At 39.8% G+C, this 17,806-nt stretch overlaps 1 protein-coding gene across 5 annotated transcripts in view; it reads right to left on the reverse strand.

The window, feature by feature from the left end:
* Nucleotides 1-14,093, reverse strand: part of MAP3K4 (mitogen-activated protein kinase kinase kinase 4) — a 126,536-nt gene extending 112,443 nt beyond the window's left edge. For all 5 annotated transcript variants that reach the window (XR_001107295.2, XM_064360479.1, XM_012451140.2 and 2 more), the window contains exon 1: nt 13,791-14,093. Coding sequence is in view for 4 of the 5 variants with exons in the window: in XM_064360479.1 (XP_064216549.1) it covers nt 13,791-13,930 (140 nt within the window). In the remaining variant the exon portion in view is untranslated. The remainder of the gene's footprint in view (nt 1-13,790) is intronic.
* Between the last annotated feature and the right edge of the window lie 3,713 nt (nt 14,094-17,806).

Below are 17,806 nucleotides of genomic sequence, written 5' to 3' on the forward strand. Positions count from 1 at the left end.
AGGGACTGAGTCTAGGACCTCCCTTGGAAAACCAAAATCTGTGATGGTCAACTGTCTGATATAAAATGATAATATTTGCATATAACCTATGCACATCATCCCATATACTTTAAATTATTTCTAGATTAGTTATAATACCTAATACAATGTAATTACTATGTATACGATTGTTACACTGAATTATTTAGGGAATCATAACAAGAACAAAAAAGTCTGTACATGTTCAGTACAAAAGCAATTTTTTTTCTAAATATTTTCGATCTGCAGTTGGCTGAATCCACAGATGCAGAACCCACAGACAACAGAAAGCCAACTGTCCTTCTATAAATTGAATAGTCCTAAAATGCTCAGAAGCCAAGGAAATTGAACCTTTAATTCAATGTGAGAAAAAAGAAGATGTGGATCATGGAAACTCACTCAGAAACAGTTTAAGCATTCAAATTTACACAATTTAGGTAAACCTTTAGCAAATGATACTAGATTATATCATTGGTTTAGTAAAACAGCTATGTCTTCTCTGACTTATCAGTGTGTTAAATATATATACAGATTTGTATTCTACTTGTGAATGTCCTCCCTAAACTTATACAGGTTTATTAATCAAATAAGCTAACATTACTACTACTTAATGTTTAAGATTCTAAAAAGGTAAATTTGTATTTAACCAAATTGAATCATTATTCTGACAAACTTTATTTCAATAATCATTACATCAGCTTGAAGATAATTTCCAAGGTCTCTAGGTAATTTAAAACTTCTGATACTAAATTGACTTAACCAGTGGGTATACTTAACTCAGTACCATTCCTGAGTACTGACACATTGATTATTAAACACAATTTAAGTTTAAAGCTGGGCACGGTGGCTCACACCTGTAATCCCAGCACTTTGTGGTGCAGATTGCTTGAGCCCAGGAGTTTGAGACCATCCTGGGCAACATGGAAAAACCCCATTTCTATAAGAAATTTAAAAATTAGCCAGGCATGATGGCAGGTGCCTATAGTCCCATCTACTAGGGAGGCTGAGGTGGGAGGATCGCTTGAGCCCAGGAAGTCAAGGCTGCAGTGAGCCATCATGGTGCCACCGCACCTCTGCCTAGGCAACAGAGTGAGACCCTGTCTCATAAAAAAAGTTTATATACTTTTGTGTCTCATTTTGAGTCCATTAATGAATGTGTTCATTTTGGATACAGGAGGTTGTAGAAGGTTCATGGAAAGGTAATTCTGTCATGATCAAGATTAAGTTTGGTGGTTTTAAATAAAATTTTAAAAAAGATCTTTAGTATCAAATGCTATACTGATACAAAACTAAAATTCTGTTTTCTCTGTTTCAATGTCACATGTTTCTCAGATTACTGGTTTCCTCTTAACAGAAAATCATAAATGTTATTCCTTACTTTCTACATTATCTGCACAGACTGCAAGACTCTCTGTTTTACCATGATAACCTTTTATGGTTTATGCCAACTTATTATGTCCTTGATTATTTAAGGAACAAGTTTCTCTTTCAGGAAAGTTTCTTCATGATCATGTTATCACTTATGTTTACTTTTAAAATCTTTATTGTCACTTGGGTTAAATATATTGTCAACTATTGTTTCTTGATCCTATCTTAATTAAAGTGAAAACTTTAAAAATCTCCTGACAACTCTTGATATTTTACCTTACCAAAATAAAAGCATAAATATCATTTTCACCTAAAACCGTCCTTGACATTTCCCAGATGGCGCACCCCCAAAAATCACAAAGATTTGTTCTTCCACATTTTAAAAAAAGAAGTGCTAGAAAATAATTAGGTTTATCTGGCATGTTGTTATTGATGAGTTTTCAAGTCAGAAGAGATGTTTAGCATTCTCTAGGTTAAATGTTGTAAATACTTCAGACTCTGCTTGCTACAGAAGTTACCAGAAAACTGTCAGTGCTCTCACTGACAATGATACATTGCTATTTATCAGAGTACCAGTGCTACTCTGTTCAATATTTGACAAAAGCACAGCTTTATTGATCATAATTTCACTTTTGTTTTTTAAATGTTCACTTGGTCCCAACGTCTTTAACTTGAATTTAGCATATTCCAAGCCAGTGGTTTTCAACTGGATATTCATATCACTGACCTATGATGTTTTATTAATATGCACAGATGTTCAGGACATATTCCAGACTTACAGAATCTCTTTCTTTGATATTCTTATTATATTCTAACTATATGCTTGGTAAATTCTTGGCATATATCAGGACTATTACATGTTATATCTAAACCTTTCTTCTCAGTAAAGATTATATACTATATACTTTTGTTTCCCAGTAAAGATTAACTCTATTTTCAAGAAGGAGTTGATATTGCATCTAATTTATAAAAATGGAATATCCATTTTCTTGAAAATGGAATCATTATGTTTATATAAATAATTTGTTTAAAAAAATTTTTTGGACTGACTTTAATCTTGTACAACAAAGAAACAACCAAATATCCTTATTCTTATAATGAATTCTCATTGGATCTTTACTTTTGAAAACTATCAGTATTAAGTTAACCACAGCCACTTTAAGTTATTTTGCTATCTGCAGATAGGTTTTTGTTTTACCTTGCTGCTTCCCTAACAGCACTTAAAATCAGCTACAGGCCAGAGTGCCGTCCTCAACAAAGAAGAGCTGTCTTGGGGCCCATGAAAAAGGACTATGCCAGGTTCTTTTGGTACAGGCTTCTGATGTAATGTTTTAGCAACTTTGAGAAGATACCAGTGGACTGAGTCAGGATTTCCAGAACTCTAATCAAGAAGAAGATAAATTCATGAGACTGCTAACTAAAGACCAAGTGGAAAAGAATTACACAGGACTGCATGAACTAATCAAGGATGACTGTGGATTCGTTTGAGAATATTGCTGCTGTTATTAATGTTTTATTTTCTGGAAATATAAGGAGTCCTTTCCTCTTAAGCTATCTATACCTCACTAAAATTTGGGAGAACATGTTTTTGTAACTAAAATTGTTCAGTGCATTTTGTCTTTCACACTGATATAAATAACTTAGTACCTTTCTAGAAAGAAATACAGCAATATCTCTCAAAAGGCTTAAAACTCTAAATATCTCATGACCTAGGAAGCTATTCTAAAGAAACGATCGAAAATACTGAAAAATTCACAAAAATATTTGTATGTCATTAATTATAAGTGGAATCATATATGTTACAAACCATATTATCATGTCATCAGATTCAAACTATTAACCTATGGGATCTACATCAAGAAGAATAGAGTTTGCCATTGTTTGTCATAGGAAAATGCTCATGATATGGTAGTTTGTAAAAATAAAATGTGTAGAAAAAAATACACACAGAATAAAAAAACAGAAAAGAAATATGCCAAAATGTTAATGGTAACTATTTTTAGATGACAAAATTAGAATTGGTTATTTTCTTCTTTAAATGTTTCACAGTTTTCCGTAATAGATATATGTTACCTTTATAATCAGGGAAATGTCTAACTAATTAAGTTAGTTTTATTTAGTGAGAAGATTTCATTCACTTTTCTCAGGCAGTAGCTAGATCAATCTAGTTTTATTAAGTGAAAAGATTTCATTCATTTTTCTTAGACATGGCTAGATCAACCTGAAAACTATTCCTCTTACAGTGTATAACATTTAAAAAATGAAAAGAAAATTAATCCAAGTTATAAAGACACAAGTTGAATGAACAATTAAAAAGAATTTCCACAGAAAAAGACAGCTGTGTCTATTAACCTAAACAATCACCTAATCAGTAGGGTTACAGTTCTCAATTTAGCAGCATAATTTATGACCCTCCAAAGGCCAGTCAGAATTTCAAACACCTGTAGGAATAACATGCAGCATAAACCACAACTAAAGTAAAACAGAGAATCTAGAAAAGCTAGGTAGGTCCTAAAAAACCTCTTTCTTATTTCTACAGCCTCTGCAGACACAGGAGGGAAAAACGCTTCTTGAATGAAGATTACTGCAGCTATTTTTAAAAGTAGCCTCAATGCATATTTGGTGACTTTTTAAGAAAATCACGATAGGACTTCCCTCTTTCACCTTAAGCCCAAAAAGAGGAAGAAAAGAGAAATGTAATAATAACAGCTAATACTGAACACTTACTATAGAAGAGGAATTATTTAATCTCAATAACAACGTAGGAAGTAGATGTTGTTGTTATTTTTGCCTTTCAAATGAATTAACAGACTGAGAGGCTAAATTACTTCCCCACAATCACACTGCTAGCAATCAAAAGGTAACATTCAAAGCCTGTCTAATACCAAAACCTCTGCTCTGCCTCTTTCGTACAAGTGTCGGCAAAGAACCTGCTAACTGTTAGGCACTGGGCCTGGAATTAGGCTATAAAAGTAAGCAAAACAATAGACGATACCCCAGCCCTCGTGGAGTTTACTGAAGGCAAACACAATAAACAAATACGTGCACAAATAAATAATTACAAATGGTAGCAAACTGCAGGGCCTCTAAGAACACAAACAGAAGGACCTCATCTATTCTGGGAGAAAGTGGGGGAAATGTCCGGGTGGCCCCTAAAATAAGCCATGCTTAAGAACTGAAGTGAAACTGCTGTACCCTAACATATATTATATGACATATATATCATGCATATACAGAATAGATAATAGACGTAAAATATAGTGTTTGAATTATTTGATAACATTTATAACACATAATTTGAGACACACATGATTCCACCTCTAATTTTTGTAAATTTTTCAGTATTTGGATTATTTCTTATATATGTTTATATATTATCAGGGGAAAATGAGTTCCTTTTTTTTCTTAAGGACTGCTCTATGTGAAAAATTGCAAACACAAGTTAGTGTTTTAGAGAAAGATCAACAAATTACCTAAATTACTCACATAATGCCAATCCCCATTTTACTCTAAAATAATCCTAGATTTTAAACTCATCTTTACAATTCTTGTAGTTTAAGGATAAGCAGCCAAGAGAACAACCTTGAGAGACAAGCAAAGATACATTCTTACTCTTGCCTTCGGGAACAATGCTGTTTTCAAGAAGGACGTATTGCCGAGCTTCTTCAAAATTCCATTTGATCATTTAGTAGACAAATACTGTACTTGTTCGCCTGACTCAGTCTCAAGGGACAAGGTACAAAGTACAACATCCTTTTTATTTTTGGAAGAGCTATGCATTTAAAATTGAGGGTCACAATCCATTTGTGGGTAATAAATTTAGTAGGTTCTGATGATTAACTTTTAATAGAACAGAATAAAAATTATTTGAGTGTATCATATATTGCAAGATCAAATATTGTTTCAAAATTGTTTTGTTTTGGTTATAAGGCACACACACACACTGTTGTAAAATATATTTCTTACTGCAGGTCACAACCATAACCACAGTTTCAAAACCACTACTATAGACCAGAATTTAGAATTGTACTGCCTTCTTGATCTACACACTGACCACTGAAAATAACAACATATCTTAAAAAGTCTGAGCACTGGCTCTTCTTTTATTCTGTAAACAAGAAATAAAAGTTTCATGGGGAAAAAAAAAGTTGTGGATGGTGAGTTTTAAGAGGATTTCATATTTTCTGTTTGCATTTTTTTCTGAAAACAAATCTTTCATCTCGTTTGATCCTGTCGAGTCCAATTAATCTAGAAAATATAGCATTCCATAGTTGCCAAGTAACTGAGCACATGGGCTTTAGCTGAAGCTGGGCTACCTATGGCAGGTGGCTGGAGAGCAACTTGGCTTTGGACCTTGACCGGGGGAGCACACGGCAAGGCGAGGATAAGGGAAGAAGGGCCTGCAGATCTGGATCCTAAGCTGTGACCAGGGAAAGCTGCAGCCTCTCTAGGCCATTTTTATCATCTCTTAAAACGAGACACATGGCCCAGATGATCTCCAAGTTCCCTCCCAGCTCAACTCTTGTAATTCTATAAGCAATGGCTAGGAAGTTGGATGAAATAAACACTAAGAGTCCTACCATCTGTAAAAATCTGTATTAACAAATGGTTAAATTCTTACCTGAGTAAGAACTAAATACTTACACATACAACAAACTAACTCCAAAAATTTTGTGAGAAAACCAAGTTATATCTACATTTTTCTGTTCCCACATAAAGACTTTAGGATTTTAAATAAAATTAATGTATTATCTTCCAAAAGTTCCCCACTGAAAGACTAAAAAGGTTGACAATTTCTATTAATTTGACAACTCTAAACTAGCTGTCCTCTAACAAGCCCTATTCAGAAAGTTCTACATTTCAGCAGTATCCTCAAACAGCCTGCTCACACACAAAAAAGGTTCCACTGAAAACATCAAATCTGATCAGCTTTAAACCTTAGTATCTACTTTTCTCCACAGAAGGCTTATTTTGTCTGAAATAAAATCCATGTACAAAATGCTTTTGATAGGCTGCCTAATATATTCTTAAGTTTTCCCTGCTAATTTATAAACACGTGGCATACATATCCATGAAACCAATACTGCTGAGGTAGGTCTGCAAATGGCAAAAAATGAACATTCTTGTAATTCAAAAACAAATCTTCATGTTGCCTGTTAGTGAACAAATATTTAAAGGCAAAGGCACTCCATTACACAGTGTGAGATCTGCAGGGCTCTAAAAATGCACTGACCATACTCGCTGCCAGAGGAATAATGTTTCTTTTAAAATGCAGCCATTTCAAGTACACCCCGTAAAATGGGGAAAGCATTTTAACATAATACACATGTTGAGAACACAGTTCTAGATTTTAAATATGTCTATTAACGTAAACCACCACCCAACATAAGCCCTGTGTTTTGTTACTGTTGGAGTTGTTTCTATTCTACATATTCTATCACCCAAGATGAAGTAAATAATTTTTTAAAAGCAGCTTGCTACAGCCAGCTCCGATAGTTCACAGATAACAAAAATAAATAAAATCATTAAAATTTGGCAACAATATTCTCTTTATATGACATATGGACTCTCATCAATTTCAATTTTAGTAACAATTCAAGGTAAGAAAACTTAAAATTGTAAATGAGCAAGTTAAGAACTGAGGCTCTCTGATTAGCCTATTTTAAAATAAAAACATGTAACATATTCATTATAAAAACTTTTAGGGAAAATTAGTACGAATTCTTTGCCTTTTATCTATGTACATACACTTTTTTTAAATGGGATCACATTGAGTATTAGGATTTTAAGACACTTAAATTAATAGTTTAAGCACAAATAGAGATTAGCTCACATCAAATCAAGAGAAAAATAGGGACAAATGTAGCATAAAAGGGCAAATGGCTGAGTGCAGTGGTGTGTAGCTGTAGTACCACCTACTTGGGAGGCCAAGGCAAAAGAATTCTGTGAGCCCAAAAGTTCAAATCCAGTCTAGGGAACATAGGGAGGCTGCCATCTCTCTCTTTCTTTTTTCTTTCTTTCCTTTCTCGTTCTTCCTTTCTTTTTAAAAAGGCAACTGGCCATAGGGACCTTGCCATCTCTCTCTCTTTTCTTTTTTTTCTTTTTTCTTTCTTTCCTTTCTTTCTTTCTCTCTCTTTCTCTCGCTCTCTTTCAAAAAGGCAACTGGCCATAGACCTCTTTCAGCCTCTCTGCTTTCCTCTGGGGGTTAACATCACTGTCTGAGACCAAGTCTCCTGTAGGAGCTTCAGGAAGCCAGCTCTAGGCTCATGACTTCTCAGCAAATATTTCAGCAAAATGAACGTGTCTCTCTCCCAGCTCCAATTTGAAAAATCCCAGGAAAGAATCCTAATTGGCCCGGACTGGGTCAAGTTTCATGCCTATGGCCTGTTACCTGTAAGAAGAGGGCAGCTCCAATATGTACCATGTAGTCTGAATCAAGAGTAGAATTCCTCCAAACAAGGTAGAAGGAGGACAAGGAGGTAGGACAGACACAGCTGGTGGACAAATATGTATGAAATAAACAGCCACCTCAAATTCCAGCTCCCATCTTCTCAAATACTGTTTTACAGTCTGCTTGTTTTCACTGAAGACAGTGGTGAGTATGTATACACCAGAAGTACTTGAGAATCTTCTTAAAAATAGATACTCAGGTACCACCTCAAAAGGACTTGTATCATGATCATTTTCACATGTCACTAAACAATATTTAAAAACATAGTTTTTTATAACTGGACAGAATTCTGATGTGGTTCTAATTTTTTAAATTTAATTTTATGACTTAAATCCAGAAAAGCCACATACCATCATGATCCTTTTTAAGCCCAATATTCAAAAAAAAATTTTATGAAAGCACCAACCACTGACATCTTTGCCACACCGTTCTGAGAAACTATGCTAAAAGATTCTTGGCAAGGGGCCAGGGGACAGACCTTATGGGGGGAATGTGACGGGGAAGAAGAAAGTAAGGTGATCCTCTGAGACCATTAGTACAAATGCACCATACCACCGAGGTTTAAAGAAAAAAAAAAAAAAAAGTCTTAAAGGGTTAAGGATAAAATATACCCCCAAATTAAAGCAGGAAAAGAAAGTTTTGTTATAATCTATAAAGACTGAAGATTAAAAACAAACACACTATAACCCAAACAACTGAGGAGAGTTTCTGACATGAGGAAAAAAAGCAGCCTATGTGACACCTAGAAAATAAAAACCTAAGAGTAAGTCATTGCACTGCCTCTCATTCAGAAGCAGGGGTGCACCCGATAGGAATGCAAGCCCACCTCACTGGTCTGCTAACATGAGTCACTGAGATCATTCAACTCATTTCCCTTGCTAATATCATGCTTACTAATCAATCTCTTAATTATACTTTGGCATTCTACAGGCAAGAGAATACACTGACTAACCAGGTATACAGACAAAGCTGAGTATCTGTGCCTGAGAAGCCAAGCACAGTGAGTATCTGGGCCTTGATTATTGTGCCAAGGGAGTGCCAGCTTATAAAGACCTACGGAGTCTTCAGCTAATCTCCTTTTCTCACATCTTTTCCATTTTCTCTCTAAAGAAACTATTTCCAATAGCCTACTGACAGGGAACATTAAAGAGTCTTTAAACAGCATACATACCACTTGGCCAAATGACAAGGCTGAGACAATAGAATGCTATGAGTAAAATCATAGTCACGAGGAATGAGGATTTATTAAATAACAGGAAGTTATTACAACAAATGTATTCGGTGAACAGGCAAGACCTTTATATCCCCATATTTCAGTAGCGCTCAGAAGATCTGCAGGACAAACACCATGAGAGCACACATGAAGGAGACTGAGTGGCCTCTAACAATATGACAGAAAATTAAAGAGAACCACAAAGTCCTCTTGAGAGACAAATCCCAATAGAAAACATGAAGCTTCTGCCATCACTGAGGCCTTTGCTACTGCTGTTTGGCGACTCCTCTCTGCCTAATGCCACCCTGCCAATGGTATCTACTGTTACACTAGTCTAAAGCCACTACCATCACTGATGCTGCACCAACAGTCTGGAGCCCCACAGGAGGCTGACTTCGCCAGAGAGAACAGGTGACATGCAAGGTCAAGACTGAAACACACAGGCTCAAAGTGGACATGCAAGTTGAGAGACAGATCAAATCGCCGAGGAGTGATAACATTCAAGAAGTTTTTTAGTAGTGAAACCCAATTTTTCAAGTCAATTTACAAAAAATATATAAATAATAGAGTAATTGTTTTTTTTTAAAAAAAAGTTAATTGTTAAATTTAAGCAGCATATACTCATTAGGTCTATGAGAACAATGAGGCTATTTTTAATATAAATATTTTAAATGAAAGGTTACTGCAAACAAGAGCATTATATCACCCTTAATACCCAATTTATTCTGTGTTTTAAGTGTACAGATTCAAGAAGTCACAAAGGTAAATTGTTACAAATTAGTTTTAATAGCTCTCCTAGTCACCTCAGGATCCTCCTAAAAATGCCCCAGAAGCTTGAAAAAGAAATAAGGAATGTTTATTTCAAAGTTTAATCACTAACAATAACAACTGCTATCCCTAATCATGAATTCTTTATCAAAAACAAGGACAAAGTCTCTGCATCTGACAGAAAGCAGTAAAACTAGAATAGACTGTTATCACCTCTCTGTCTGTTTTGTGTTGTTGGGTCATTGCATAACTCTCCCGGGTCAAGAGGAAAGCACACAGCAAGCTGATGTGCTGGGCTGGCTGCATCTGCCACGATGGTGCACTTGCCGCTCAGCTTTGGAGGCCAACATGTACAGGCCTGAAGTCTACAAAAGGCCTGTGCATTAATATAACCTTCCTAATCAATGACACACAGACATAAAGTACGTGACAGAGATGGCAAAGAGAGTTTTATTCTAGTCTGTAGCAAAACCAGTTAACCTGGTAGCACAAATTACAACATTATTGGTCTCCAATGTATTAAAATGAGGCATTTCGCACATTTTAAACAAACATATGAAAAAATGCTTAACATCACTAATCATCAGGGAAATGCAAATCAAAACCACAATGAGATACCACCTTACTCCTGCAAGAATGGCCATAATTTAAAAATAAAAAAATTATAGACATTGGCACAGATGTGGTGAGCAGAGAACTCTTTTATGCTGCTGGTGGGAATGTAAATTAGTACAACCACTATGGAAAACAACATGTAAATTTCTTAAAAAACGGGCTAAGTGCAGTGGCTCACGTCTGTAATCCCAGCACTCTGGGAGGCCAAGGTGGGCAGATTACCTGAGGTCAGGAGTTCGAGACCAGCCTGACCAACACAGTGAAACCTCATCTCTACTAAAAATACAGAAATTAGCTGGGTGTGCTGGCAGCCATCTGTAATCCCAGCTACTCAGGAGGCTGAGGCAGAAGAATCACTTGAACCCAGGAGGAAGAGGTTCAGTGAGCTGAGACTGCGCCACTGCAATCCAGCCTGGGCAACAGAACAAGACTCTGTCTCAAAAAAAAAAAAAGAAAACTAAACTAAAGTAAAAGTAGAACTACTACTTGACCCAGCATTCCCACTACTGGGTATCTACCCAAAAGAAAACAAGTAATCACATGAAAAAGACACATGCACACACATTTAGAGCAGCAATTCACAACTGCAAAAATATGGAACCAAACCTAAATGCCCATCAACCAATGAGTGGATAAAGAAAACGTGGCATATATACACCATGGAATACTACTCAGCCATAAAACAGAATGAAATAATGGCAACTGTAGCAACTTGGATGGAGCTGGAGGGCATTATTCTAAATGAAGTCATTCAGGAATGAAAAACCAAATACCATAGTCACGTATAAGTGGGAGCTAAGTTAGGAGGATGCAAAGGCATAAGAATGATATAATGGACTTTGAAGATTCAGAAGGAAGCCTCAGAGGGGGGTGAAAGATAAAGACTACATATTTGATACAGTGTACACTACTTGGGTGACGGGTGCACCAAAATCTTAGAAATCACCACTAGAGAACTTTTATCCATGTAAACCAAAAACACCTGTACCCCAAAAAAACTACTGAAATAAGAAAATTGTAAGAAAAAAAAAGAGGTGGCATTTCACACATTTTGAACATGTAGGTTGAGCTTCTTTAAAATGGTTTTTAAAGGAAGTTCAAATGAACAACTGGATAACCCCTGCAACATCTTTTAACAAAGATCTACAGTAAGTCTGTCAGAGGTAAGTTCTGTGTATTGAAGAATAGGTGGTGACAATGAGGACATTAAAAAAAAAGAGCTTTGTCAAGTAATCTGTTTTATACATTTGCTATTGGAAAATTAACTGCAATGTTGCTAAGAGAAAAATATTTCTAAGATCTTCCTGTTCCGTACACTGCTGTTCACTTACAGTTGGATGAAGCCCGTTATCCTGACCTATTTTTATTATAACAAAGATAGAAGCCTAACCGAAAAATCAAGTTGTTTTTTTTTTTTTGGTTTTGTTTTGAAACGGAGTCTTGCTCTGTCACCAGGCTAGAGTGCAATGGTACGATCTCGACTCACTGCAAACTTCACCTGCCAGGTTCAAGCGATTCTCCTGCCTCAGCCTCCAGAGTAGCTGGGACTACAGGCGTGCAACACCACGCCTGGCTGATTTTTGTATTTTTAGTAGAAATAGGGTTTCACCATACTAGCAAGGATGGTCTCAATCTCTTTACCTCGTGATCTGCCTGCCTAGGCCTCCCAAAGTGCTAGGATTACAGGCGTGAGCCACCGGGCCTGGCCAAGGTTTCTTTTTAACACTAAGAAGCAGTCATTTTTGCAGCACATTTTCATTTCTTTGCCCATCTTGCTTTTACCTAAGAATGTTCATGTCCATTTTTTTTCCAAAGTAGGGCTATACAGAATTCTAATTTCTGATCTACCCATTTGGATAATGAATTCTTCATGGTGGTTAAAGACATAGGCTGTGAAGCCAGACCTTTCTTCATTACCAGCTGTGAAACCTTGGACAGGATACTTAACCGGTGTACCTCAGTTTTCTCATCTTTAAAAAACAGTATAATAGGACCTACCTCATAGGGTTGTTGAAAGGATTATTAAATGGGTTAACAGAAGTAAAGACAATGGCCTATTTTAAGCATTTAGTAAGTGTTCACTATTAATTTTAAAGAAAAATGAATCAAAATTGCTCAAAAACTGAATCCATTAACAAACATAATAAACTTTCTGACAAAACTTCTAAAAATACTAGATGTATTCAAAAGGAACCAAAGGAATTCTCATTACACCCTGTACCATTATTCACAGAAGTTGTTCCTTACAAGTTTCCAGAACGATCTCAGAATTAAGAGAAGGAACTAATTTCTTCACAGCTTGTAAAAATAAAACAACTTTGGGCCAACTGAGTGATAACAAGCAAGAATATGGGTCCTGTGTTCAGTTCTAACTACAGCTGCAGATGTGAATTTTCTTTAAGCAGAAAAAAAAGGACACTATCTTATTCCTAGAACTACAGGGCAAGACCATAAAATGCCAAGAGGAGCTGCCGAGGTATTTTCATTATAGGGGACAGGGGGCAGCAGTTTGCAAGTTTACTCTGGGATGCAAAGGACAGGGAGTAAGAGGATTTGAACATACACAGGCACGTAAAAAGAGGAAAATTCTCAGTTACGGTGAGTTTGTTCTCCCAATTAAAAAAATAAAGACATAAAAGTAATTTAAAAGAGTCTCTATGGAACAAAAAGCAACAAATGCTTTGGTTACCGAAGTTCCATCTCAGAGCTTCCTGCAGTAGCAAAGTTTTAGACAAATGAATCCTTACTTTATGTGCACGTGTGAGCAACAATCTGCACAATACTAGCACTAAAGGACACTAATGGCCCATCAGAAAAGGAAAGCAACGTGTCTGTCTGCATAGTCTAAGTGCAGTTTCTCACCGAAGAGATGACAGGCATTCTCTGGAGTGGGCAAAAAGAGGGAAGGAGAACGCGAGGAAATAGCCAGTTCGCACTCGTTTTCCGAGTGTCTCCTTTACTCGAATGAGGGCAGAGGGGAGGGACACTTTCGTTCAGCAATGATGAGAGATTTCAGTGCGGCCACTCTTCCGAAGCTCGCGGCAGTGGAGGCAGCCGCACTCTGCTCCCAGCCCCCGCCGCGTTCAGGGTGAGCTGGGGAGCCTGCAAGGGAAGGCGAGCTGGCAACACGATCGAGCGGACCCCTGCGGGGCCGCAGCCCCGGGAGAAGTCGCTGGACACACTCGGCCGCGGTCCTCTGGGACCCAGGGATGCACCGCGCCCCTCCCGCCCCAGCCTGCAGAGCCTGGATGCTTCCCTCCGCACCAGGCTGGAAGCAAAGGCCCTCGGGCCCGACCGAGTTCGGGCCAGGACTCGCCCCGCTTTCTGCAAGCGACCGACTGCGACCGCCACACTCACCTCGCCGCCAAGCAGCACTGGGATTCGGGTTCGGACTCGGGCTGGGGTTCCGGCGGCGGCGGCGGCGGCTCCTCCATGGCGGCGGCAGACGTGACGGCAAAGGCGGGAGGAGGGACCAGCGCGGCTGCGGCTTCTCTCATCCGTGCACGGAGCCCCGCATGGCCGCGGCGGACAGTAAGCTGCAGCCCGGCGCGGGGCACCGGAGCCTTGAAATGCGGGAGTGACTCGGCTCCGCCTCCGCCTCTAGCCCGCCGCAGGAGCAGTGCGCGCCGCGGCCATCTTGTAAACGGCGACCGGCCGAGCGCCGGGCTACGGCGGGCGGCGAGGGACAAGCCTGAGAGGTCGGCGGCGGCGGTGGCGGCGGGCGCCCGAATCCGACCGGGCGGGGGCGGGGACGGCGGCAGGCAGGGGCGGGGAACGCCGTCCAGTGTGGCGGGATTCCGGGCGGGATCTCGCCAACTCGCCCGGTTTCGCTCGCGGCCGGTGTCCGCGGGGGTTTGTGGAGAGGAGCCGGGCTGTGCGGCGTGCTGGGTGCTCGAGGCTTCCCAGGCGGTTGTCGGTCTGGGAAGGACGCTGGGTAGGGCCGGTGAGCGGGGCGGGCGCGGCGCTGTGAGCTCGGCCGGGGTCGCCGCCCAGGGACCTGCCACCCGGATCCTACTTTCCAGGAGGACGGACGTCACCTAGACGCTCGCAACTCCGGTCTCTCGACAGCGCAACTTTCACAGGCTGGGATTTTTAAGACTTGAAATAAAGTCTCCGGAAATTCAGACCATTAAAGTGACCCCCTCGTTTCCACCCTGCTGCAAAACTGTTCTCACCCCAGTGTCACGAGATTCGATATCGATCTCCCAGAAACTTGGACTGGAGTGGTCCTACACTGAGGGGATGGGGGCGGGGAGAAAAATTTCTAAAGATTATTTCAGAGTTACAGAAACCCTGGGTGCATCAGAAATTTCAGTGCATCGTTTAGTCTTAGCACTGGGGCTTCACAGTTTTAAGTTGGAAATCTTTACAAAATTTCCCCTGGGGTGAAATCCAGAGTTAATCCAAAACCAGTATCTTTTAAAATTAAGTACATTCAAATGTGCAGATTTCTTAAACCTCATTTGGTTGAATTTTGATACGTAAAACGCACGTTTTGAACAACGTTGGTAAGAAAGAAAACATTAACTTCATTATAGATATGTTATATTTAAAGGCCACTTGTGAAATTAGCTATATTGTGCTCAAAATATGTTAGACATTTCTCTGTCGTTAAAAAGAACTGCTTCATTCTAGTTTCTTTACTATGATAGTCTGTATTATGTATATTGCCTGATAGTGCTGAATTTCTGAATTGACATTCATCTTACTTACTCAACAACATTCAACTTATTAAATGCATATGTGCGTCAGGAACTGTATTAGATGCTGATGTAGCAGTAAGCACAACAGACCAAGCTAACAGCTTAGTAAAGAGTGAGAGAAAACAAGAAAGTATTCCAAAGAAATAAACTAATTTTTATCTTAATTTAAAAACTATAAATTTTTTAAATCACAAATTCGCATCCATGTATAATTCCTTTCCATTCATTTTCTTGTGTAAAGAAAGCTCAGTAAAATTACTTCTTAGGTTTCTGTAATTCTAGTTCTCTACTCGATTTTCTTCTGCAATTTTCTGAGCCAGAGTCCTTCTTAGAAGGCGTATTAGAGACTTTAAATGTTAAATAGGCCGGGTGCCGACGCTCACGTCTGTAATTCTAGCACTTTGAGAGGCTGAGGTGGACAGATCATGAGGTCAGGAGATCAAGACCATCCTGGCTAACACGGTGAAACCTCGTCTCCACTAAAAATACAAAAAATTAGCCGGGCGTGGTGGCGGGTGCCTGCAGTCCCAGCTATTTGGGAGGCTGAGGCAGAGAATCGCTTGAACCCAGGAGGTGGAGGTTGCAGTGAGCCGAGATCGTACCACTTTACTCCAGCCTGGGTAGCAGAGTGAGACTCCATCTCAAAATAAATAAAATAAAATGTTAAATAATAAAATAAATGACTTCTTTAAACAGCATTATACTACCTATTCTTTGGTGTGACTAACGAATTTAAGCTAGCTGTTATGCAGACACGTGCGTCCAAGTCACAAAACACTTACCAATATAATCAGCAACCAGGAGAACTGTGGCTTGTTTTTTTGTTTGTTTGTTTTTTTCTGACGCGGAGTTTCACTCTTGCTGCCCAGGCTGGAGTACAATGGCAGGATCTCGGCTCAATGCAACCTGTGCCTCCCAGGTTCAAGCAATTCTCCTGCCTCAGCCTCCCGAGTAGCTGGGATCACAGGTGCCCGCCACCATGCCCAGCTAATTTTTTGTATTTTTAGTAGAGACGGGGTTTCACCACGTTTGCCAGACTGGTCTTGAACTACTGCCCTTGGCATCCCAAAATGCTGGGATTACAGGCGTGAGCCACCGCGCCTGGCCCTTGTTCTTGTTTTTTAATTTCCACTTGAGGATACTGTGTATTTCAGCAGGAACCAAGTAAATATACACCTACCTAATCAAGTAATGCATCATGTGTAGAAACCTAAGTTACCTGCTACTAAACATTCAATGCAAGTGTTGTGACTTTTCGCCCCACCCCCGCGCTGGGTCGGGGGAAGCTGTTTCTCTGGCCGACAACCCTCTCACCTCACCCTGTGCCCCTGCTTTGTCTCCAGGGCTCCCAGTGAGCTCCTCACACCCCCAGATTTCTTTTCTGCCTTCTCTGCTAAAGTGTAACCTCCTTCAGGCAGAGGCCTTTCTTCCTTCTTTTGTCCTCTGCTCAGGGACCAAGTGTCTCTGGTGCCCAACATCGTATTAGTAGGAACTCAGTAAATATTGCTGCATTTATGAAATAGTAAAACAATTAGTAAGCTAGTATTATTAGATTTTTGTCTCTAAATTTTTGTTTGTTTGTTTGTTTTTGAGACGGAGTTTCGCTCTTGTTACCCAGGCTGGAGTGCAATGGCGCGATCTCGGCTCACCGCAACCTCCGCCTCCTGGGTTCAGGCAATTCTCCTGCCTCAGCCTCCTGAGTAGCTGGGATTACAGACATGCGCCACCCTGCCCAGCTAATTTTTTGTATTTTTAGTAGAGACGGGGTTTCACCATGTTGACCAGGATGGTCTCGATCTCTTGACCTCGTGATCTACCTGCCTCTGCCTCCCAAAGTGCTGGGATTACAGGCGTGAGCCACCGCGCCCGGCCCTTGTCTCTAAATTTTTATTCTTGTTTAGTGCATGATTAGTCTCACTGTCTCATCACCTTTAATCATTTTTTTTTTGGAGACAAGGTCTTGCTTTGTTGCCCCGGGTAGAGTGGCACAATCATAGCTCACTGTAAACTCAGACTCCTGGGCTCACGTGATCTTCCCACTTCAGCCTCTACAGTAGTTAGGACTACAGATGCATACCACCATGCCCAGCTAATTTTAGACATTTTTTTTTTATAGAGCTGAGGCCTCACTATGTTGCCCAAGCTAGTCTTGAACTCCTGGCCTCAAAGTCTCCCAGAACCCTGGGGTTACAGGTGTAAGCCACTGCACTCGGCCTAATCAAGTTCTTAAAAACAATGACAGCCAGGTGTAGTGGCTTACGCCTGTAATCCTTTGGGAGGCTGAGGTGGGGGGATCACGAGGTTGGGAGTTCGAGACCGGCCTGGCCAACATAGTGAAACCCGGCTCTATTAAAAATACAGAAATTAGCAGGGCGTGGTGACGCGTGCCTGTAGTCCCAGCTACTCAGAAGGCTGAGGCAGGAGAATCTCTTGAACCCTGGAGGCAGAGGTTGTGGTGAGCCGAGATCAAGCCACTGCACTCCAGCCTGGGCAACACAGCAAGACTCCATCTCAAAAAAAAAAAAATGTGACAACAAAATCTTCAGAGAATTACTTTTCACTCTATGTCCTGAAGACTGAATCCACACAGCCCTTATGGCATTTCTTTACTTTGAAATGAGTTTAAAAAGCTAAGGTTCTATTGAAGACCTAGTCTAGGCTGAGCTACAT

The sequence above is a fragment of the Aotus nancymaae genome, unplaced genomic scaffold (genome assembly GCF_030222135.1).
Source record: "Aotus nancymaae isolate 86718 unplaced genomic scaffold, 86718_ANA_hifiasm-v0.15.2.pri h1tg000040l, whole genome shotgun sequence".
Taxonomy (NCBI): domain Eukaryota; kingdom Metazoa; phylum Chordata; class Mammalia; order Primates; family Aotidae; genus Aotus; species Aotus nancymaae.